The sequence below is a fragment of the Mustela nigripes genome, chromosome 3 (assembly GCF_022355385.1).
Source record: "Mustela nigripes isolate SB6536 chromosome 3, MUSNIG.SB6536, whole genome shotgun sequence".
Taxonomy (NCBI): Eukaryota; Metazoa; Chordata; class Mammalia; order Carnivora; family Mustelidae; genus Mustela; species Mustela nigripes.
In genome coordinates this window covers 34,164,973-34,189,082 of record NC_081559.1, presented here as the reverse complement: position 1 = coordinate 34,189,082, position 24,110 = coordinate 34,164,973, and the positions used below count along the sequence as shown (strand labels likewise).

General features: G+C 38.7%; 1 protein-coding gene across 2 annotated transcripts in view; it reads right to left on the bottom strand.

Moving 5' to 3' along the window:
• NYAP2 (neuronal tyrosine-phosphorylated phosphoinositide-3-kinase adaptor 2) overlaps window positions 1-24,110 on the bottom strand; it is a 259,768-nt gene that overhangs the window by 62,593 nt on the left and 173,065 nt on the right. For both annotated transcript variants that reach the window (XM_059393601.1, XM_059393602.1), the window contains exon 6: window positions 7,055-7,261. In XM_059393601.1, the coding sequence (XP_059249584.1) occupies window positions 7,055-7,261 (207 nt within the window). The remainder of the gene's footprint in view (window positions 1-7,054; window positions 7,262-24,110) is intronic.

The window sequence follows — 24,110 nt, the reverse complement described above, 5'->3', positions numbered from 1 at the left end:
TCTACTGGATGCCCAAATCACAGTTAGACATCATGCATGCTTTTACTAGTCATATAAAATTCACTCTACAAACATGGCTTGTGAAAAATGGCACATTCTTTTGTTTTCTTTAAATGGAATCAAATCTATAGGTGGTCTTGCTTCCCTGAACTTGTGTGCACAGTACTCTTCTTGGACATGAAGGGCTAACTCAGGAATGGCGGTGGAAAATATTTCTCTGCAGGTCATGAAAAGGCCCAGAAGTGTTCTACAGAGCAGATTTAGATAGGATGGATCTTTTAGTCTTCAGACCACACTGGTCATCAGGAGGAAGTCTCTTCTCCAGGCATTAAAAGCCCCATGAAGTATAAAATTTTCTATATTTGGGAATTTGAAACCATAAAGCATTAAGTCCACCTTCACTGGAAACTGCCTGTCAACACTTGCCTATCCACCCGACCTCCCAGTCAGAAGCCAGGCCACTTTACCAGGATGTTATGAAAGGATAAGATGATAGTCCTTACTATTCACAGAATGTCACACTTCTGTTTCTCTTCTGAAGTTTAAAAACAAACAAAGAAAACAAACCAAACAAACAAACAAACAAAAAACAAAACCAAAAAACAAAAAACACCAACACCTCCCTTTTTGATAATCAAAAACTGTTTACTACTTTCGGGGCGCCTGAGTGGCTCAGTCGGCTAAGTGTCCACCTTTGACTTGAGTCATGACCCCAGAGTCCTGGGATCAAGCCCTGTGGGCTCCTGGCTCAGAGGGGATTCTGCTTCTCCTTCTCCCTAGGCCACTCCCTCTACCCCTTTTTGCCTCCCTGGTTCGTGTGCATGCTCTGCTGGTGTGCATGCCCTCTTCCTCTCAAACAAATAGAATCTTTAAAATAAAAAGCTATTTACCACTCTTTAATCCCCATTCATACCAACAGCACATCTTTCTCAAGGAGCTGCAGCTTCTGAAAAATAAAAGCCAGGAAGGCAGGATGTCTATTGATACCTGCTGTTTCTACTATAACCCAGCCTCTCTGTTTCAGGGTCATTTCTATGCCTCCACCCAATGGGATGTCACTGCTTGACTTTATAAGCCAGAAAAGACAAATTGGTAGACTTTAGGTCTTACCCAGTCAGAGGAATTAAACTATGAGAATCTTTTTTTTTTTTTTTAACTGAAAATTGAACTGTATTTAAAATTGGGAGATCTCACATAAGAGCAATTAAATCTTGAGATTTGGGATAAACAGCTCTCATGGTGACCATTAGCTGGCACTGAGTAGCTTCTGGGCCCTGGAGAGGCTCCTGTGCTTTCCAGGTCACCTGCATTTTCCATCATTCGGTCAGACATTCATTGGTATGCAGTGGATGTTTTCTGCAATGGAGAAATGTTTTTTCCATGTCTAAGCTCCTAAATAACTTACACCAAAAGGGCTTCAAGTTTCCAGAAAAATGGGGAAAATGCTTTCCTTTGTGGATGTCAGGAGCATTCCCACGTATGCAATGTGCAAGCAAAGGATGTCTGTTTTGAAGGAGTCCCCTCTCCTAACTCACTTGCTGATGTGACAGCAGCTTGCCTCACCCCTCAGTTCGCATCCCATGTTGGACCTCCTCAAGAGGGCAGAAACACACATGGTTATCTTTTTAAGATCTTTCCACATAAAGTTGAGACAAGGGCCTTCTGAATTTACTTCCAAAAATGCTTCTTCAGTCTAGACTGGAAAGGCCAACCCAACAGAAGTTTGCCTCATCTTTGCTCAACTTCACCCCATGTGGAAAGCTCTCTACACCTTTCTGCTCAGTTAATAATAATTAATATTATTTTTTGGGTGCCTGGGTGGCTCAGTTGGTTAAGCCTCTGCTTTCGGCTCAGGTCATGATCCCAGGATCCTGGGATTCAGTCCCACATTGGGCTCCCTGTTCAGCTGGGAGCCTGCATGACTCCCCCACCCCTATCCTCCTGCTTGCACTCCCTTGGAGAAATAAGGAAGTAAAATCTTTTAAAAAATTATTTTTTAAAAAGATCTGACATAATCTTAGTTTTAAGACTCTAGGTCTCCACTAAGTTTTCCATCTTTTTTCAACCCTGCACTGATTTTCTCTTCTCTGAAGTAAACAGTAGATCACAATGAAAATGCATTTAGTTATACTAATTAATATATGTTCAATATATTATTTATGTTCAATAGTTTTGCGTTATAAAAAAGCATAGTAAGATCTTTGAGTGGCAGAGACCGTGTTTTGTATACCCTGTGTGTGTATTTATCCCCAGAAACCATTACAGAGTTGGATATAAGCCGCTTAGAAACTATTTGTTGATTGAGTCAGTGAATAAAATCTGAATTTTTGTGAATACTCTATTTACTTGTATAACTTCCACTTTTTCCCCTTATTTTCATGAGCATTTGGGTCCCAGATCTCTACCGCCTTCAGGAATCACCCTCTGAGGAGTCTCTGATTTACTAAACAACAGTGACTTTAATAGAGTACCACCGTAACCAGTGGCAATGTTAATTAGAACTGAGATCTCCTGACACATTCCTTCGCTTTACTTCAGCAATTCCTTCATTCCTCAAAAGAGCTGTTAAGAGCAGCCATTCCAAGTGGCTAAACTACTTTTGGTAAAGCAATAGCCTGTGACTGGTAGCAGTTTGTGAGTGTGTGTGTGTGTGTGTGTGTGTGTGCTTGTGTAACAGAGAGAGGGAGAAACCAGAAGCAGAAGGTTGGCAGACCAGGGTATTGATAGATACGGGGTATGGATAGGTATAACAGGTGAAGCCTTCTTTCCTCTGTAGTGTTAGGTGTGGACCTGAGTACCTCTGTTATTTAGGAAGGAGGATTATTGGTTGCAGTTCTAGTGTTTCTGGTAGGGGACAATAATGAACAGGAAGTGTGAAGAAAAGGAAAAGAGTAAATACTGACTTCCATTCCAAAGCAGCAAGTCCAAAATGCGCCCTTTGCTAGTTACTTGCCTATTCTGGACAAAGACCATCTCACTGATGAGTATCCTTTAGCTAGGGCATCTTTTGGTAAAAAGACCAAAGGTGAGTAAATTTCAGACTTTCTCATTTTATATATTTTTTGCTAGTGAAGTTATGACATTTTCTAGTATAGAATTGGCATATTTTAGGTGCTTTCTTTTTAGAAACATTAAAGCTACTAACATAACAAACTTCTTTTTCCTTTTCTTCTTTCCCTCAAAAGAGGTACAACAGTAGATTCAGTAGATAAAATTGCAGTGACATATTTGGGAATGATTGACTTCTAAAAGTTTAATTATAATGCTCTTTTGAGTGTGTGTGTGTGTGTGTGTGTGTGTGTGTAAGAGAGAGAGAAAGAGCATGAACTGGGGAGGGAGGAAGGGGCAGCGGAAGAAGGAGAGAGAATCTTAAGCAGGCTCCATGCCCAGCACAGAGCCCAATGTGGGGTTCCATCCCACAACCCCAAGATCATGATCTGAGCCGAAATCAAGAGTCAGAAACTTAATGGACAAAGCCACCCAGATGCCCCTTGAGTGTTCATTTTATAGTTTCTCTGGCACATAAGAAACCCTGACTTTGCTATATATGGAATTCCACATTTCCCCTGTATTTCAAGTTTCTTTTAACATAATAGAGACACAAAAATGTCTTTATAAAAAATGTACCAGAAATATCTTGTTCTTCCACCTTTTTCTACATCTTTCATCATCTAAGATGGAATGTGAGGGAATGAAAATATTTATGTTGTTTCTTCTGGTCAGTAGACAATTTACTGCCCTACAAACACAGCTGAAAGACCCAGGAAAGCAGATTTTAGATGTCATAAAGCGAAAGAGATGCTGCGGGAGTTTGCAGTGGAAGAAAGTGAAAGTATGTTATTAATTCTGTTTACACTCTAAATTTCTTGGAAGAGTCACATCAGTGTCAAAAAACATTACAATTTGCCCATTTGTATGCACCTTTACACATGTTTAGTAAAAGTTGAATTGGGGACCATCTAATTGTTTAATTTTTGTTTATTTCACATGTTCTTCTTCTTTTGCCCACACCTTAAAATGTTTGGGTTCCCCAGGATCTAATCTCCGTTTCCTTCTCATCTCAGTTTCCTGCTCTTCTACTTAAGAGTCAGCCAGTCTTAGGGTTCTAACCACCCCCAAAGGTCTCTAGCCTCAGTCAGTAATACTGCTAAATCTCTTTACCTACACTCCTCTAATTCCAAGTGTCTACTAGATTCTTAATTAGATGTCCAAGAGCACTGCCAACCTAACATAGTCAAAAATTGAGTCCTGACTTTCCCACCCAACCCATGGTACACAGTTCATCTCGACGACTTTTGTTTAGTTAATGGCCTCCCAGAGACCCCTTCTTGAACCTTGGAGCGATAGAGAATTGTTCTTGATAAAAACTGAACTGTATTATACCTATCTTAAAAATATTTAAGTGGCTATAAAACATCCATCTCATAATGTTTGAAACCTAACCATGATGTGGCAGATACTGTCCATTGCTCATGTAAAGCCATCTTCCCTTTCTCCCTGAGAATACAGACTGTTGCTTTCATTTCCCAGTAGAAGCAGAAGCCCTTTGACGTAAGAGAAAGAAGTCCTCTAAAAAATCATGGAAATCCCATTCCTCTTCCCTGAGTGATGGGTCTGAAGGACATGTCTCCTCGTTTAGACTGGTGAGATGGAAGGGACTCTTGGCCGAGGAGTGATGCTGCTCAGAAATGTCAGCTCATGATCATAAAAAAAAAAAAAAAAAAAAATCATCAAAGGTAGAAGAAGGGCAAAATTAAAAAACAAACAAAACAAACAAACAGGGGCACCTGGGTGGCTCGGTGGGTTAGAGACTCTGCCTTCGGCTTGGGTCATGATCCCAAGGTCCTGAGATCGAGTCCCGCATCGGGCTCTCTGCTCAGCGGAGAGCCTGCTTCCCCCTCTCTCTCTTTCTGCCTGCCTCTCCGCCTACGTGTGATCTCTGTCTGTCAAATAAATAAATAAAATCTTCAAAACAAAAACAAAAAGCAAAAACCCAGAAAGTCCCTTTGTCCTCAAGGACATCATTCAACAGTTGGGAAATACCTAGAGCTTCCTCCCTCCAGATCAAGTGCTAGGGGAGTTAACAGAAACTGTTATTACTTAAGCCACTGCTAATTGACATTTTGTTGCTGAAAGCATTTCAGCATTCTTGCTTTCTGGTACCAAGCTACTCTGCAATTTCTTCAGTCAGTGTTCCCCCACCTTCTACTCCAAACAAACAATTATGCTCCATTTCATAGAATTTTAGGTGGCCCTCCAGAAGGCAGACCTCTTCTCCATCATCCTCCTGGGGAGACGCTCCCGAGGTTTCAAGCTTTAGCTCAAATGTTATATCCTCAAGCAGTTACTACTTTACCCACCCAAACCCCTTGATTGTTCTTGCCACAATCATATACTCCCAGGAAACATTAAGTGATTTCCCCTTTTTTCATATTTGTATTTCATTTGACTTCGAACACCTGAATGCAAGGATGTCTTTTTTTTTTTTTTTTTAAGATTTTATTTATTTATTTGACAGAGAGAGATCACAAGTAGGCAGAGAGGCAGGCAGAGAGAAGGAGGAAGCAGGCTCCCTGCTGAGCAGAGAGCCCGATGCGGGACTCGATCCCAGGGCCCCGAGATCATGACCAGAGCCGAAGGCAGCGGCCTAACCCACTGAGCCACCCAGGCGCCCCTGCAAGGATGTCTTATTCAACACTGTGATCTCAGACACTAGAACAGTGGCGATTATCTAATAGAAATTCAGGTAATGCTTTTTGGTTTTATATCTCTAGTCCTAATAGGAGTACATATTATTCATATTTTTAATCAAACTGGTACAAATTTAAATAATTTTAAAAATACTACTAATAAGCCAAGGTTAATTCTAGTCCCAACTGAATCATGAGGTCAACCTTCTTAGGGAGAGATGCTTTTTTCTACAAAATATAATCTGTTCCTATGTTTCTTTTCCTTTTTGAGGAAATGCACATATCTTCTCATATACCTATAGCTATTTATACTTTACTAACAAAAATAAATTTTTACTTTCTGCTAAATTCACTTGTCTCTTCTCCAAGATTTTTATGGCTCCATCACGAAATAAGTTACATTTTAAGTCTGGGAAAGATACTGCTCTGTCTCTGCCCAGGTCCTATTCTAGAAACATCCCTTCCCAAATACGAGATCATTCATCCTGTTCCAATTTTAACTTGTGCATAACTGCCAAAGAGTCCACAGGCTAAATGCATGTAAATTGCTTTCCAAGATGAGTATCAGAGTTGAAAAGAACATTAAAGGATTGGTTTTTCCTTCAGAACCCTAACATTCTTAAGGGATAGAAACCTGAGAACTATAGGAGGTCACTTGATTATTTGTTTTTTGTTTTTTGTTTTTCGTTCAATTGACAGCTCTCTGTGATTCCATTATGTAGACTAATCACTTCAAAGCAAACATACGCTGCTTTTAAACATCTGAGGCTTATATAGATATTTATCTATTAACAATGCAAAACTGCATTGCAGATTTTAATTTCAACTGGTAAAATCTAAAGGTGTATTTGATTAAAACGTTCTAACTCTTCTAAAGTAGAGCTGGAAACTCAGCAGCGTGCCCACGGTCCCACTACAGCATTCAGATCATCTGTCTACATGCTTCATGATATCTACTCTCTCTCCTGCCTTCAGTTTTTGTTACCTATATATCCTCACTTCCATTTTCTGTTCATTTTGTCCCAGTTGCCTAAAATCATCTCTGAAGCACAGGAAGCATAAATTCTAAATCACTTAAACTTTATAAATTAAAAGTGCTTTCAGTGAGGCCTCTAGATGCTTTAGACGAAATGTGGTACAAGATGTTCTGAGCTGTTATTGCTGCTTCACCGTATAACTCCAAGAAGCACTGTTCACTTCTCTACCGTCCATGTGGATAATGCTCCCTGGAGTGGTATAACACATTGTCTCATCCCTTGGTGTGAAGGGCTGCTTATATGCTGTCTCTGTGAGTAAGGACAGCCATATCTGTGGTTATGGTCCTCTAAGTGATAATGGCAATGAAAGACCATTATCTCTCTTACCTGAGCTGTGGTTTCCTGCTAACAAAGTGGGGCTCACAGAACATCTTCCCAGTCTACTGGTAACCACAGGTGGTCCTGGTGTTCCATCCCATTCCTGAGCTTTGACAGGCTCTCTGGAAGATGCCCCGTGATGAGCTCTCTCTTTGCTGTCCAACTTTGGTAATGGCTCCGTGCTGTGGCTTCGGACTTTCAGTTCCTCTGTCGATTCTGTGTATTAACCAGAATTACATTCTGTTAAACCAAAGTTGAATCCTTCCAAGATTCCTTTAAAACATTAAAGAGCGTTTTTCTCAAATGTTTTCAATATATTTGGTGGGGGGGGGCACCCGGGTGCTCAGTTGTTGAGCATCTGCCTTTGGCTCAGGTCACGGTCCCAAGGTCCTGAGATCAAGCCCTGCAATGGGATCCCTGTTCAGTGGAAAGGAAGCATGCTTCTACCATTCCCTCTGCCTGTGTTCCTTCTCTTGCTGTCTCTTCCCCTGTCAAATAAATAAAAATTTGCATATATATATATATATGTTTCTGTCAACTGGGAGTGTGTTGGAGATTACAACATTTAAATATAACAGGTGTGCAAGTTAATATCATTGGGAAATAGTTTTCTCATTGGAAGAAGAGAACCTCAATGAGTCTTCAGTCTTCTAGTAACTCTGGTGCTCAACTCCAAGGAAACTTCTTAAAGAGCATGTTAGACTCACTGTCTTTACTGTCTCATCTTCCATTCATCCTGCCACGCACTCTGAATTCATGAATTCAGCCCACCACTCTGCTAAAACTGCTTTTGCTAAGCTCACCTACTGCCTTCTAATTAGCAAATTTAAAAAACATTTTTTAAGACATTTGACAACTCTTTGATTACTCTCATTTATAACTTCAATTCTCTTGGCTTCAATAATGGCCCATCTTCCAGGGTTGTGTTCTACATCCAACATTACTTCCTTGCCATTCCTATGTTCCTTCCTCCATGCATCCTTTACGTGCCATCCCCAAGATGGGATCTTAGCCACCATTTTTCTCATTCTATATACACTCTTCCTGTGATTTTTATCTTCCCGGATTGTTAGTGATTTCTAAATAGTTTATCACAATCCTGAATCATGATCCTCAGCTTTAACTCATTTATCCAATGGCCTGCTAGGTGAGTCCATCTGGATGTCCCATGGATAACACAAATTTAAACATTTCAGATCTTGGACTGACACCACTTCTCCCTAAACCAGCAGTTCCTCCTCTCCTGTCTAGCCTATCACCCAAGCTAGATGCTTGTCTTTCCTTTTCTTTAACTGCTACTTCCCAACTCTATCAGTCAGCAGAGTCTACAGATTTTATTTGTGAATATCTCGCTTTCCCTTCTGTTGTACTTTGTATCACATCTACCTCAATTAGTGTGGCTCTAACTCTAATCATTGCCCTTGAATTATTGAAGCTTGTCTCCTATTCTCTATCCTTGTTTCTCTGAAGTATGAGCTCCATATACTGTCAAAATAATCTGTTTAAAATGCAAATCTAACCAAGTGTATTTTTCAGCGAATGATTGCAATAGCCATTCTGTTACACATATACAGAAGTGCTTAAAAACACATGTAGTAAAGATGGTTTATGAGTGATCACCGCTTGCTGTGTTCTAAACAGTGTTATCTCAGGGAATGGATGTGATAGCCACTCTCTAATGCACATAGAGAAGTATTTAAAAACAAAAACAAAAACGAAATGCAAACCTGTTTATAATGTAGCCTTGACTAAAATCCTTCCAGAAGCCTCCTTTTACTCACAGAATTACGTCTAATCTCCTTATTATGACCCACAAGATTCCCACTGTCATTCTTCCTTTCCTCTCCAACTGCATAATTTTCCACATGAACACTGTGCTCAAGGACACTACCAAACCGGCTGGACCTTCTTCCTCCCCACTCCACTTCTAACTCAAACAAGGCTATTTTTGTGCTACTGTCTTCTAACTCATCTGCTTTGAAGATCTTTGTATCTTGTCTTTGTTCCTCCTGGAAGGCTTCTCAGTCATGGTCACTCAGTTTAAGTATCCTCCACCCATATCCCCACCCCATGCTAGGATTTCATCTCTGCATTCCATGTATCTGCTCTTCCCAAAAGGTCCTGGGTTCTTGGAAGCAAGGGCTAAGATTTGTTTTGTTTCATGGTGCCTTTAGCACCTTGCATACTGCTCAATAGGTTTTTAATTAATTTATTTATTTAGTAGTTTTCTCAACACCTCAGGCATCTTTCCGATGTGTGTGGGAAGTACAATGTTCCTAATGAAACAAGAGAATGAAGCGAGTGTTGTAAATGTATTAAAGTGACACAAAGCTAATAGTATTTTCAAAAATCTGATTATCTAACAATCACAAGTTGTAAAATACACCAGGTTGAAAGTTTCATTCAAATGAGAATTCGTTGGGAAAGACTGCAGTGGAAAAAAAAAAAATCACAGAAATGGTTCAAAGAATATGTATTTTGCTTTCTTTATGTTTTAGTTCAAACACTCAATGACTTGTAGCAGCGTGAGAACACAAATGTCCCACTTTGGTTCCCCATTACCTGAATCTATGGTGCAGAGGCAGACATGGTTTGTAATATAGTCAGAAACCCTAGGTGAGGTCATCTGAGTGGCCCAGGTTTGCAACTCTGGCATGGTCATGGGCCAGTAACCCACATCACTGAGCACTGGGTTCTCCTCTCAAAGCTTCATTTTTCTTAATTACAAAATAGAGATAAAACCAGCCCCATCTAACCTCTCCAATTTAACTGGAAGGATCTAATGATATTCTACATTTAAAAAAAATTTTTTTTAAGACTTTATTTATTTGTTGACACAGAGAGAGAAACAACAAGAGAGGGAATGCAAGCAGGGAGAGAGGGAGAGGGAGAAGCAGACCCCTCACTGAGCAGGGAACCTGACACAGGGCTTGATCCCAGGACCCTGGGAACATGACCTGAGCCAAAGGCAGATGCTTAATGACTGAACCACCCAGGTGCCCCATTTTAATATATTTTTAAAACTAGGTAGTGCTACACATGTAAAAGATACTATTAATTTAAATAAACTCTAGCCATTTGTTCTTTATGAATTTATTTAATCTTTCGACATCTGGACTAGATAATCGCTGAGAAATTGAAAATGCAAATGGAAAATTGCCAGGTCACTTATAAAAATAGAACTCCAACCCATTATCTATATGGGTAATGAGTCCAGAAATCCAGTCTACTTTCCTTGAGTCAGACTTCTAGAAGTCAAACTACTTACTATCTCTAACAAACAATCCAGACAGCCAAACAATAATCCGTGTGACAGTTGGCCCAAAACAGCCAGGATTTACGTAATCACTGATAGCTTCCCTAATTTTTGCTCCTGCTTCCAATATGGGACCCCCATATATGAGAATCAAATCTGCATTCGCATCCAGTCACATAGGATGACCCCCGGGTTGGCCTTGCTTGTAGTTTCCCATGCCAACAGCCTCCGTTTGGGTCCCATCTGAAGTCTAGCCCGTTTCCCACCAAGAATTTCTTACTTTTCTCCCTGCCTTCAAATCTCTGCAGTTCTAAGTGATGGTGGCTCACTGCCTTATTATAGCAAGCTCTGCATAAATAGCCTTTGCCTGTTCGCATTTGTTTGCTCTTCATTTCTGCGCACATTGCTATGGTTCCTTCCAGCTCCAGAAAGCTATACCGTTGTGTAAACATGTCATGAATATTATTTTATGAGAGAAAACTTAAACCAAGAGGGTGGTCTTATAATAACCTCAGAAAGACTCCTGGCCTTTAAGTGGGCCTCATATAAGCCTGAATCCCAGTTACACTAAAATGGAATATAGGAAGTAAAAATATTTAAAAAGTGATACATTCCTGCATAATAATTACAACAAGACAATTTAACTAACACTTGCTTTTCAGCGCCCTGAGTCAAATGGAATAAAACCAGTATCAGAAAAGAACATCATAGACTATTTCCAAGCTGTTTATTCACAGTTTCAAGGAAAATGTAACTGTGGCTTCCAAATGTCACAGCCTCAAAGCCTAATGACCCATCTGTTTCACTTTACCTTCTCTTCCAGATTTCGAACAAAACATTGAGATGCTTGCTTTTATTATCAACTTCTGTATTTTTTTCCACTACCAATATTAAGCATTTACTCTCTCTCTCTCACACAGACAAACACAGACGTGCACACCCCCAGTCCTTTCCCACTGGGACTGAAACTAACCAAACTAAAAAATGCTTATACATAACATTGGATCCAATCTCCTTCCTGCGGCTTTGGGTAGCATTTTAAATATGAAAGGTTGAGGATGTGTGTCAGAGCACCTCCACCAGCATCAGTTTCTTTGTTCTTATTGAAATTACTCGCATACACAGACTGGGGAAGTGTCACTGAGGTCTCCAACCTCAACTAAATAAAAGCCCAATTCAGCTTTGGAAACAAAAAGGAGTCTTTTTTCCTTCTTTGTTTTCAGGCTCCAGAGGTTAGACTTCAGTGAATTTTGGCAGATTTGTTTAGAGAAACTTGAACAGAAGGATGGAAGAAATCGTGCTACTTGGACTTGTGTGTGGATATACCTTAATATCTACCTCGCAGACTGAGGACAAAGTTGAAAAATCTGGAAGAAAATCGTAAATGTACTATTGAGAATTTTATTTGGGAATAAATCTAGTTTCCTACATAGATTCATGAGAAGCTTCCTATAAAATGCATTTTCTAAGTAAAATCCTACGAAAATCTTCAAAATAGCTGTTGCAAATAAACAAATGGAGAGCAGACAATCAGACTAAGAAATATATACAAGAAGACAGATCAAAACCTCAAAGAAATCTGCTCAGAGGATCAGGAGGAATTTATCCCATTCCATATATTTCAATGTTTTCTTAAAGCCTGAAGAACAAAATTGATGTTGGTACCATAAACTTTCCTGAACAAGGTCAATCTTAGGCACTGCAGTAAATTTCTAGGTGGGATCTTAATTCTTTCAGATCTAAATTTCTTAGCCTGATCATGTAGCACAAGGCCAGCTATGTGGAAGGTGGTGGTCCTTTGTTCTCCAGTGACTGAATGCCATCTATTGATCTAAAACCTGATGCTCTGTCCTTCCCCCCACTCATGCTCCTGCGAGCTGTCTCTCAAAAAACAAACAAATAAATAAATAACCTTTTTCAAAATTAAAAAAAAATTTAAGTCTGACGCTCCCACTGAAATCTGATCTTGAACTGAAATGTTGCTGGGAGAAACGTATGTAGATTCCATTCCATTCGTCTTTCAAACTGTGTGCTTTGCATATTATGGTCTTAAATTTCTTAGGGTGTTCAAGTTTGTTGGGCTGGCAGGAAGGGGGCTACCAAAGATGGCGAAAGTTCCCGCCACAAGACCTGAGCTCGGACAGGAGAACAAAGGCCCAAGCAGGAATCTGAGACCCCCGCCCCGGGCTCCTGTGGACCAATGGGATCCCGATGAGCAGGCGGGATATCCAAATAAGGGAAACTTCCAAAAGACCCCTGAGCTTCCTCCGAGACCCCTTAAAAGCCCCCTCCTCCCTGCCTTGGGCGCGACTTCCGCCACTCTGCTTTCCAGAGTGGCGGAACCTCGCCGGAGGGTGCCCACCTCCTCCCGGCGCAACTTTCCTGGCTCCCCTTCTCCTGAGCCCTGAAACTTCGCCGGAGAGCGTTTTTAATAAATCTTGCCTTGCACCCACTTTGCCTGGTGTTGTGTTTATCTCGCCGGAAAAAACTTTACAAAGTTAAAGAAGGACAAGTAAGGATAACAGACTAGGAGCAACCTTTTCATGACCAAAATATTTTTCTTCAGGTTTCCAATTCTATCACACTTCATGCAGCTAATTGTGAAGTTCCTTCTCAGGAATCCCCTTCTTTATGCTGTATCTGGATTTATACTTTGTCTCTTTGGCTTCTACCGTATTCCTCCTATTCTTCATGCCTTCATGGGGGCCCTGAGCCACCTAGAAGGGTTTGGCTTCCCAGGTCTGATGACTTTTACCACCAGATCTGTCCCCAACCAGATGCTGACTTTTCTCAGTTTCTTTGACTCATTCTTCCTCATCAACATTTACTCTTTCAACAGAAGTGTATGGAGGAGGGACGTGGCTCAGTGGCTTAGTCCAGTGACCCAGTTATTTAAGTGTCTGACTCTTGATTTTTGCTCAGATCATGATCTCAGGGTCATAGGGTTGAGACCACTTTGGGTTCCATGTTCAGCATTGAGTTTGCTTATCTCTCTCCTTCTGCTCCTCTCCTGCTCTCTCCCTCTCTCTCTCTCAAACAAATAAATAAAATCTTTGAAAAAAAGAGAAGTGATAGAGAGGATTCTTGTATGTCTCCAAAACTGGAAAATCCCTGTGAAGCTCTAGAGACAAAGAAAAAAACACTATTATACTGATGAACCTGTGCATATGGCCATCTGGTGGACCACACACATAAAACTGACAGCATTATCCTCTTTCCAGACTTGCTTCCTTTCTGGCTAGGAAGGTCATGTAATTGTTGATTTATATGTCTAGTACGCCCTCCAAACTGTAACAGCTTCTTAAGACTAGAGACTGTATCTTTCATGTTGGTCCTCAGTATCTAACAAAGTTCTCAGTGAAAATAGACAAGATGAATGAATGAAGGCATGCTTCACCCAGGTCAGTCAGCTAATTAGCCTTCATTCCAGAATCTAACCCCATCCTAAGCTGTGATGTACAACCTCTTCCTCCCACCTCTCCACCCTTACCCAGTACATGGACCATGCCATGAACCAGTAACCCTCAATGACAAATATGAGTGAGCTAAAATTGTTTTTGTGAACCCACATATGTTTCTAATTGACTTGCTGACCAATCAAAAAAACAAGTTATTTGCCTGGGAAAACGAGTATTTTTTTGGAAATACGATCAGTCGCTCCTGGGGGAACACAGGATCTTTCCGTCTTCCTGTCCCTTCCTTTCTTCTCTCTCTCCCCTTCCTCCCTCCCTTCCTCCCTTCCCTTCTTCCTTTTTTTGCAATATATAAGAATTAACTTGCCATGTCATTTAATTATTTTTAATGCACTTCCATATGGTTCAGATGATTTACACAAGAGGCTTTTATCTCTGTGGTTCCTGACTGTAGTTATTCCCAAAATTTCACCCTCTCACACAGGGATTCCTTGGTTAAGAATATGGACTCAGTGCCTGGTGACAAAGGGACCAAAGCCCATGTACGTGATGAGCGTTTGAGCTTCCTGTGGACAAAAAGAATGCTTCAGAATTGTCCCCTCATATCAGCGTAATCAGCAGGATCAAAGTGCCTCCATTCTATTCCAACTGCTGAACAATGGAAATAATGAAAGGTGATCAAGGGAGATTAATTAGGCAGAAAAGACAGCACATTTGAAGTGCTGAAGGAGGCACTGAACTAAATTGCATTATCAGATGGGTATTAGATTCAATCATCAAATTTAAAACTGAGAGACCTTAGAAATCACAGTTGTAACAGCTCATGAAAGGCAAGGTGTGTGTATGTCATTACTGAGCTGGTCCCATGCCTTTGGGAGGAGAGCTCCGGGGAGGGGACATCTCACCTCATGGGGAAAGTTTGGCTCTCTTTTGAACATGTTTAATTGCTAGAAAACTCTCATACATAGCCCGAGTCGGCCTCCCTCCAAGCACCACCATTAGTTGGTTGTTGGTAGTCCTGTTTCTGGAGTAACTCAGAACTAGTCTATTTCTGTTTTAAGCAGACACCCTTCAGAATCCAGAATGAGGCAGTCTGTCTGCTGCTGCTCACATCTTCTTTCCAGTACAAATCTAGAGCTCTCACCCTTCCGGGGACACTGGCCTGGATGCTAATTGCACATCATGGAGTCTTTTAAAACTATGGTCTCTGGAGCTGGTCAGAGCCAAACAGCCTGATGTGGTTTTCCTATGAGTCCAAATGAGCACCAGGGTCCTTTCCTTACACTTCTGTTATTCCATCTCCCAAGTCTCTAGGAAAAAGAGGGCACAGGCTCCCATGTTTCCATAACAAAAGGGCATGAGGGAGCAGGACCAATTTTTTTATTTTTTATTATTGCTCTTCTCTCATGTGAACTCTGTCATTTGGGTCAGTTCTGTCAATTCCAACATCTAAGGGATGTCACCTCTTCAAATATAAATAGAAAAAGAACCATAGCTCAGGCAACTGGAGAATACATGGTTTTAAATAAAATTGGAAAGAAAGTCCATGTTTTTGTGAAGAAGTTACACAGAGTAAAACCTCCATTTTAATAAGATAGATAAGGTGTATTACTTAACAAAATAATAAAATAGATGAGGTACACTGGAGTAGAATAGAATACCCAAATAATCCTAAATGATTTTACAGGTGAAAAAGAGCTCAGAACCTTTGTGCATCTTGCTCAAGGTCACACAGATGGCAATTAACAAAGACCTGATAAACCCACAGGTTTCCTGGCCACTGCCCAGCATGTATCTCTCACAATAAGACTTCAGAACTCACATACTGACTTATATTCAACAGTTCATTTTATTATGGTTGCAGGGAATAACACTTATCATAGGGTATGATGATAAACAGAATTTCAAACATCATCTTTGGTCTTTAAAAACTCTCAATTAAACATCTAGATGATTTAATTATTCACTTTTTTTTTTTTTTTATCAAGGTGGATGAGGATTGTAGAGATACTGCCAAATTAACTCTACTTAAAACACCTTCACTGAAGTCATCAAGCATAGCTCAAATGTTGACACTTTCTTTAAGAAATTCTAGTACTGCAGGGTAATGAGAGGCACTTTACTCAGAGAATGCAATGTATAGTTTTGTTTGTTCTCGTAATGCAGAAGCCAAGAGGATCTGTGGGCAGAGTCCAGGCAGATGCTGACCAAATATGTTTGCTTTTTCTGGGCATGCACTTAAACTATACTTTCCAGCATTCCTTGCAGTGAGGGGAGCCACATAACTGAGGTCTGGCCATCAAAATGAGGGTGGACCACAGGGAAACTTCCTAATAACTATGGGGAGAACTTCCCAATTTCCACTGGACCCACTAATGGATTATCCCAGGCCTGGGACATTTGTTGTGTCTTATGACATGAACAAGAGATAGGTTGTATTGTATAAAGCCACTGAGGTTTTGTAGTTATTTGTTATAACAATTGAACTAATGTAGATTTTAACTGATAATAGTTTTCATTTTCCTTCCTATAAAATATAGTTTAAATATAAATTCATTGACTTTCTACTGAGGACAATATTTTTGTTGGCATACTGACAGAAAAATGAGGGGCAGAGAGATTAGTCTAACTGCCAAATACCAGTGTAAGAATTTGGCAGGGAACGCTTCTTTCTTAACTCTAGTTCTAATAAAAATACTTTATAAAATTGATAAATACATTTTTAGTGAATATTTAATAAGTATTTTAAATACTATGGCTTCAATAAATGTATGCTGAATGTACAAGTGGAAGAATCTCTAAAATAATTGTTCAAACAGCTTATATATTTTATTTATATTCATGTGAATGAAAATAATACCACCCCCATTTTTTCCAAATTGTTTTTCATTCAAAATAGTAGCAAAGAACAAAATCTCTAAGAAGCAATTTTTAAAATTAGATCTTTAAAAAATATTCACAAATAAAGTAGTGACTATTTCCTTAAAGTAAAAATAATTTTGATATAAATTAGATGTATTGAGGAAATATTTACAATAAATTAAAATATTTTGCAGAACCATTCTGGAGAGGGGGTTAAGATGATCTTGAGTCCACGCTCAGTGAGTTCAATAAAACATCTTTCTTGAGACTTAGTTTCCTCAAATAAAACTGTAGATTAAAATAAGTTATTTCTAAGTATCCTCCTGAGTCTAAAATTGTATATGTCTATAAACCCAAAGCTAGTACGAAAAGCAAAATCCTTCATGAAGATTCAATAGTATTACTATTTCTGTTCCAAATTATACCTCTACTTTATATTTCAGAATGTTTTACATTTGTCAAGGTGACTTTTTTTGTAATTCAATTTAATTCCCCTGCCAGTCAAATCACAACAAACTCAAAAATAAATTAAGAAAGTGAGCTCTTAAACAACATTAATGAATTGTTTAGCATCATTGGCAATTGTAACATCCAACTTTTTTTCCTGCCACCTGAAGGGGAGACTTGAAATAAACAGGAGTCCTGGTTTTAAAAAATATATAGGATATATCCTCAATGTTATTCCCTGTTTCCTAGTTACTAGTGGAAAAGCAGAAGGTCAGCTCTAAACAATGCCCAGCAGCAGGAGCACTGTGATGAAAATTTCCACGGACTCTGTGGCTCCTTTGCATCAGAAGTTGCACTACACTCTTTATAAATAATATTCCTAATCTTTGCATAGCCTTCCCAGGCTTGTCTAGTGATAACCTTCACTGTTCAGGAAACTTAGGCTCCTGCTGCGAATAAGTTCATCAAGGTCAGTCAAGGGTGGGTATTTGGAGGAACCAGAATTTGAACTTGGGGCTTTCTGAACAAATAGCCACACCAGTGTCTCTTTTGTTTAGTTTCCTTCTCTTCCCTTGGGGATCTTTTAAGGAGGATTATTTACCTCATTTTGAAAGGTAATCAGAAAAACTTTTAAAACCATCTTTTTTTTTTTTTTTTTTTTTTTTTTAATTTGAAGATTCCAGGTGCATAGATGGCTAAGTCAGTTAAGCGTCCCACTCTGATTTCAGGTCACGATCTCTGGATCATGAGATGGAGCCCTGAGTTGGGCTTTGTGTTCAGTGCAGAGTCTGCTTAAGACACTCTCTCTCCCTCTCCCTCTCCCCCTCATCCTGCTCACTCTCTAAAATAAATATATAAAATCTTAAAAGAAAGAATTTTAAAAAGTTGGAGATTGTATAAACAGGAAAATTAATACAATGAGATTTGGGAGAAATAAGTTGTCAGTCTACATGGCAATGATTATGCACAACTCAGCTTCTAAGACACGTCAACAGGCAAGTTATACAGAGGTCCATAGCAGTTTTCAGAAAGGATTAAATTCCCACAGCACACTGTAATCCAAAGCACAGCTATTAAGTGATATTTATCAGTAACAGAGGAACAAGTCAGAAAATAAAGAACATGCATTTTTAAAGACTGCTTTTAGCAGTTTACTCTGACATACTTTTTTTGGATTGCTTTGATTAAAAAAGGCAAGTGAAAAAAATTTTCTTATTATGTTCAATCAATAGTAAAATGCATATGTCTTGCTCCATATGTATAGACTTTTTTTTTTTTTTTTTTTTTTTTGGTCAGGCACCCTGACAGTGAGACACTAAGCAGTGAAATAAAATACCATGACTTCTAGCAGCATGGGGTTCCTTCTCTAAGAGGAGAAAAAAAATAACTTACATGAACTAATACAATATTAGAGCTCTGATAACAGCAATAAGAAGAGATGGTAGACAATGAAAGGATAGTAGATGGTTTTTCCTGGTAGACAGGTAAGGAAACCTTGATTAAGTAGTGATTCAAAGAATGGCATGAGGAAAGAGAGGGTGGGTTAGATGAGTTTTGCAGCCAGGGGAAACTAGATGGGGTTTTGTGTTTTTTTCTGCATTTTATTTTTTTATTACCTTTGTAGGGATTTATGTATTTATTTTGAGAGGGCACGTGCACATGAGCAGGGAGAGGGGCAAAGGGAGAGAAATAGTCTCAAGCAGACTCCCCACTGAGCAGGGACACCCCCCCCCCCCCAGTCACAGGGTTTGATCTGACCTGTGCCGACATCATGAGTTGGATGCTCAACTGACTGAGTAACCCAGGTGCTTTTTTAATAATTTAAATTCTAGTTATAATATTAATATAATATGATATACTACTATTAAATTCTAGTGAGTTGACAGACAGTTCAATACTGGTTTCAATGGTTCGTCATTTACTATAACACCCAGTGCTCATCACAAGTGCCCTCCTTAACCCTCACCACCCATCTAATTCACCCCCCAACCCACCTCCATCCAACAACCCACAGTTTGTTCTCCACAGTGAAGAGTCTCTCATGATTTGTTTCCCTCTCTTTCTCTTTACCCCCTCCTGAATGTTCATTCATTTTGTTTCTTCAATTCCACATATGAGTGAAATTATATGGTATTTGCCTTTCTCTGATCGACTTATTTCATTTTAACATAACACAATCTAGCTCTAGTCACATCATTGTAAATGGCAAGATTTCATTCTTTTTGATGGTTCAGTAGTACTCCATTGTGTGTGTGCGTGTGTGTGTGTGTGTGTGTGTGTGTGTGTGTGCTGTATCTTCTTCATCCAATCATCAGTTGGTAGGCATTTGGAGCCTTTCTGTAGTTTAGCTATTGTTGACAAGAGCCATATATAGCCTGCTATAAATATTGGGGTACATGTACTCCTTCTAATGTGTATTTTTGTATCCTTTGGATAAATACCTAGAAGTGTAACCGTTGGATCATAGAATAGTTCTATTTTTAAATTTTTGAGGAACTGCCATACCGTTCTCCAGAATGGCTGCTCATAATTGTTGAACCCACATGGGTCTTTCCTTGGGTCTGTCCTCCCAAAAGCTGATCCTGCCTAACAACAAACTTCCAGCTTGACAAAAAAGCAAAAGCAAACCCAATACTTTACAAAGAATGGTACAGAGAAACCGTGGTTCAGGCTCCATAAGAAGTTCAGTCTGTCTGGAAGAAAGCCTTTGTATTAGGAAAGAAGGAGACCTAAATTAACATAGAAAAGAAGAAACAAATTAAGGAGGATTTTGAGTGACAATCTAGAGTTTGTATTTTTGAGGAGCAAAGTATGTGGTGTCCTTAGCGTTAAAGGAATATTCTCCCAGAGGAAGTATGTAAGAAGGACCAAGAGGTAGATGTGGGAGGAGTTATCCCAGGTCAGAGGCTCATTATCAATACCATCTTATCTCTGGGCACATGAAACCCACAGAAATTCAGGTATCACCATCTTAACATTATGATGCCATCAACTTCTTCAATGTCCTTTTCAGTGGGGTGTACAGATATAGATACAAAGATGCAGTAATAGAAAATGTTTTGTAGTGTTTCCTTATATAAACAATGTTTAGTATTTGCATTTAATGTAGAGAAACTTGTGACTATTTATTAGATGAAGACCACTTTTTGAACTTCAAAAATCCATCATATGTTTAATGACAAGAAAATCATTTTTAAACACCTCATTGGTCTTAATCTGATGCCAAAATTCAGAGAGAAATACCAGACAAGGTTATACGGAGAACTCATTAAATAACTACTCTGAACTCAGAGTCAATTCTCTGCATATTAAAAACGGAACATAATTATGGAAAATGTCCTTATTGTTCAACAATTCTTTTTTACTTTAAAATAGTGCATAAAAATGCAAATGTCTCCTTATAATTTACCACATGAAATATTTATGCCCACAGCTCCTAGCAATCCCTGATAATGCCAATGGTGAGCTTTTAGTTCTTCCTTCCCATTTAAGATCTGACATTCTAAAGCTTATCTTGCTCCTTCTACATCTAGTACCATCACAAGTATGATAGAGAAACTACTGATAAAAATCTCTTAGAGGGACAAATAGAATTCTAAAAACTTGGTAAAGAGAGTTTTAGGGTTACAAAATCTTTATAGCCTGAATCAGGCACACATTTTGACTTAGGATGTTTTAAGATATCTATGTCTTTTGATAAATTCCAAATCATATGCCAACAGTTAGAGAAGACCTGACAGTAGAGTCATTCTTAAGTAGGGCACAAGGAAGAAAATTAACATAAAGCGAACAATCTAAAAAAGAATCTTCTTGAAGAAAGGAGGCCACAGGGACTCCAACATATGTGATTTTTACATTTTCCTCCTTCCTATTGCTCCAGTCACAGCCACGCCGAATAGAGACTGTCATAGAACAATGATCTCTGTATATAGTTTTTGGGGAAACTTGACCCTGTCATCATCTAGGTGACATTGGGCACATTTTCTTTCTGTGCTTCTGTGTACACATGTATCAAATAAGGGCTTTGGACCAGAGCATCCTTAAGGTGTTTTTCTGGATCTGAAATTTTATGGGGGAAAAATTTAAAAGAAGGTGCCAAAAATTGAAAACATATACTTATTTCCTCAGTTTAAAGTGAAGTAGGGCTTATGTGGACTTAAATACTGTACAGAAATCGTATTTGATCAAAGTACCACCTCCTGAAGTCCAATGTTCTTAAGATTACAACTTTGGCCTGTGTAAGGAGGTTTTCAGACTAATTAATGAAACCTTACCATAGGACAAAAGAGGGATAGTTTTACCTATAAGTTATCCTTAGGTGTTGTTCATAGCATGAGCAATTACACAGCCAAAATGCAGAAGAAATGATGCCAAACCCAAGGAGAAGTAACAATACTATGAAAAGAATATAAAAAAAAAATACATGGCTATAACTTGAATTGCCCTTTTTATAAGATACTCAAGAGGATTTAGCTTTATGAGCAGATCCCTTCTTGACTAAGACCACTGGGAGAAAGCAGACCAATTATCTATCAAATGAAAGGAATACAAATTAACTTTTTATTTGACAAGAAAAAAATTGTGGAATTCTACCGATGCCTCTACAACATTTCTGTCTTCATCTATTTTCTTAAACATCAAAGTCAGGATAACCTTTTGAACAACAGCAGAGAAAGAGAATCACTGGAAAGATCAAAACAATATTTTGCTATTAGACATTTATAGATTGGGAAGACTTTGGTAATGTAGGACACTTTTATGTATCCTCAAGACTGAGTTAATGTGCACAGGAAATTACTATTAGGCATTTGGGATCAAAATTGATGTTCCTGTTGCATGGGTTATTGCCACAGTTTTATGGAAATGGCTTAGATGTTGTTGGAAGATATAAAATTGGTGTTAACAACACAGTGCATGGATTCTCTTTAGAAATTCAGAAGTCAAGTACAGAGGGTACATACCTATGAATGCCACGACCTGGGAAGTCCCAACCCCAACACAGAATAAACAGAGTAAACAGAGGTGATTTGGGGTTATGAGACCCTGGGTGTCAATTCAGACTTAACCCCTAATTAACTGGGAGACTTTGGGCAAATGGTTTTCCCCTTCTGAACCTTCATTTGCTTATCTTTAAATGAGGCATCTGGACTCAAGGATCTTCAAGTTTAGGATTCTACTGATAAATACCAGAATACACTGTATATTAAAGATTCCCAGGCCTAACCGCATATTAGAAACTTATGGAGAGCCTTAAAAAAATATCCATGCCTGGCTCTCTGCTCAGCAGGGAGCCTGCTTCCCTCTCTCTCTCTCTGCCTGCCTCTCCGTCTACTTGTGATTTCTCTCTGTCAAATAAATAAAATCTTTATAAAAAAAAGAAAAAATCCATGCCTGGGTCATAATTAGATTACATTGCTGAAGCTGGGGCCTTGACATGGGTTAAAAAAAAAAATTGACATTGATAATTTTTTAAAAGCTTCCCAAGACTTTCTATAGCAAAGTCAGGGTCAGAACCACTGTTCTACACTTAATGGAACATTTTTAGCAACACTTAATATATTTTTCATTACTCTTTTTGTAGATTGGCTGGGTTCTCTATTTCCCTGATTTTCCATATTTTAGCTGAAAGCTTTTTAATTATCTTTCCTTACCCAAGAGAAAGGAAAAAAAAATTGCAGCTGATCTATTTTATATTTATTAAAATTCCTTGAAAAATTTTTCATAGGTGGAGAAGAAAAATGCTTGACCACATCAAATTTTAAACCAATCACTATGATTTATTTATTTGTATTATAATTGTTCCCCATCTTCACATATAAGGGGAAATTGAGCTGCCAAAACTTGGAACATACACAATCAGTGAGTGGGTGGGTGAGAATTTGTTGTTGAATTTTGATTCTTTTGCTTTGCTTCTTCAGCTAGGCTGCCTTATAATTGATAAGGAAACAGCAGTTTAAGGAACATGACTGCTTTACATCATCTGCCAAACAATCATTAGGAGATACAAAGTCACTGATCTAAGACAGCCACAGAACATCATACTTCTCAGTGTTGTCTGTTTTCTATGCCCATTTTTTTTTTTAAACCATAGTTCTCTCTTTTAATTTTCAAAGAAAAGACAAGCTTTGCTACTAGTAGATGGGAGGTGTGTGGGTAGTTGAATACATGCACAGGTGCAATCAACATTAATTAAGACTCAAATCAGTTTAACAGGCAGATGGAGAAATGCTTCAGTCTTCTTTAAAAGAAACAGAGGCATTCAGGCACTAAAAATATTAATGCATGGGAAGAAAAATATCATTTCCATTCTTCCTGAAAGATGTAATTCTGAACATACGTTCATAACTGTTGCTGAAGCAAACACTAAAAGTTAAGAAGAATAATCCCTTCATCACAAAGGGTAGAAAGAATAATTAAATTCTATGAAAGCAAATGCAAAACTTAGATCGTTGCAATCACAGTTATTAATGGCCAGGTTTGAGTGGTTAAAAAAGTCATAGCTATTAAGGTTTCATAAGCAAAACAAGGCAGAAATGTTAACCCTTTAAAGGGAAATATAACTGATGACTACAGAATTGAATGTATAAAGCATAGCATTTCTCGCTGATTTTAATTCACCAATTCTCTAGATAAATATGGCTAGAATAAAGAAATGGTGCCTGGGAACCATTGTTGGCCAATCTGGAATTTTTCTTAGTTTTCTTAGGAAAAATTATGCATATAAATTTGAAGAGGGGGCGGAAATCCAGCACTTGTTTATAAAAAGTCTCTGATTAACTAGGTTAATCCAAAATGGTATTTTAAATGAACTTAATCAAGAAGATCAAGTAAAGCTATAGGCAAAACTCATAGATATCTATTTAAATGTTGATTTCTTAGCATCTCGAGAGTATTCAGGAGAGCTGGGACTCTTTTCAGAATATGCTTTTACCTAACGGCCTATTTTTTGCTCTAGTATTTGAACCTCTTTGGATCTCAGTTTGTCTCTAACATGAGGAAGTTAAATAAGACTATTTCCAAAGCTCAGCAAATATTTATAGAGTGCCCACTGTGTGACTCATGGTCAAGGGACAGAGAGTAGCAAGTT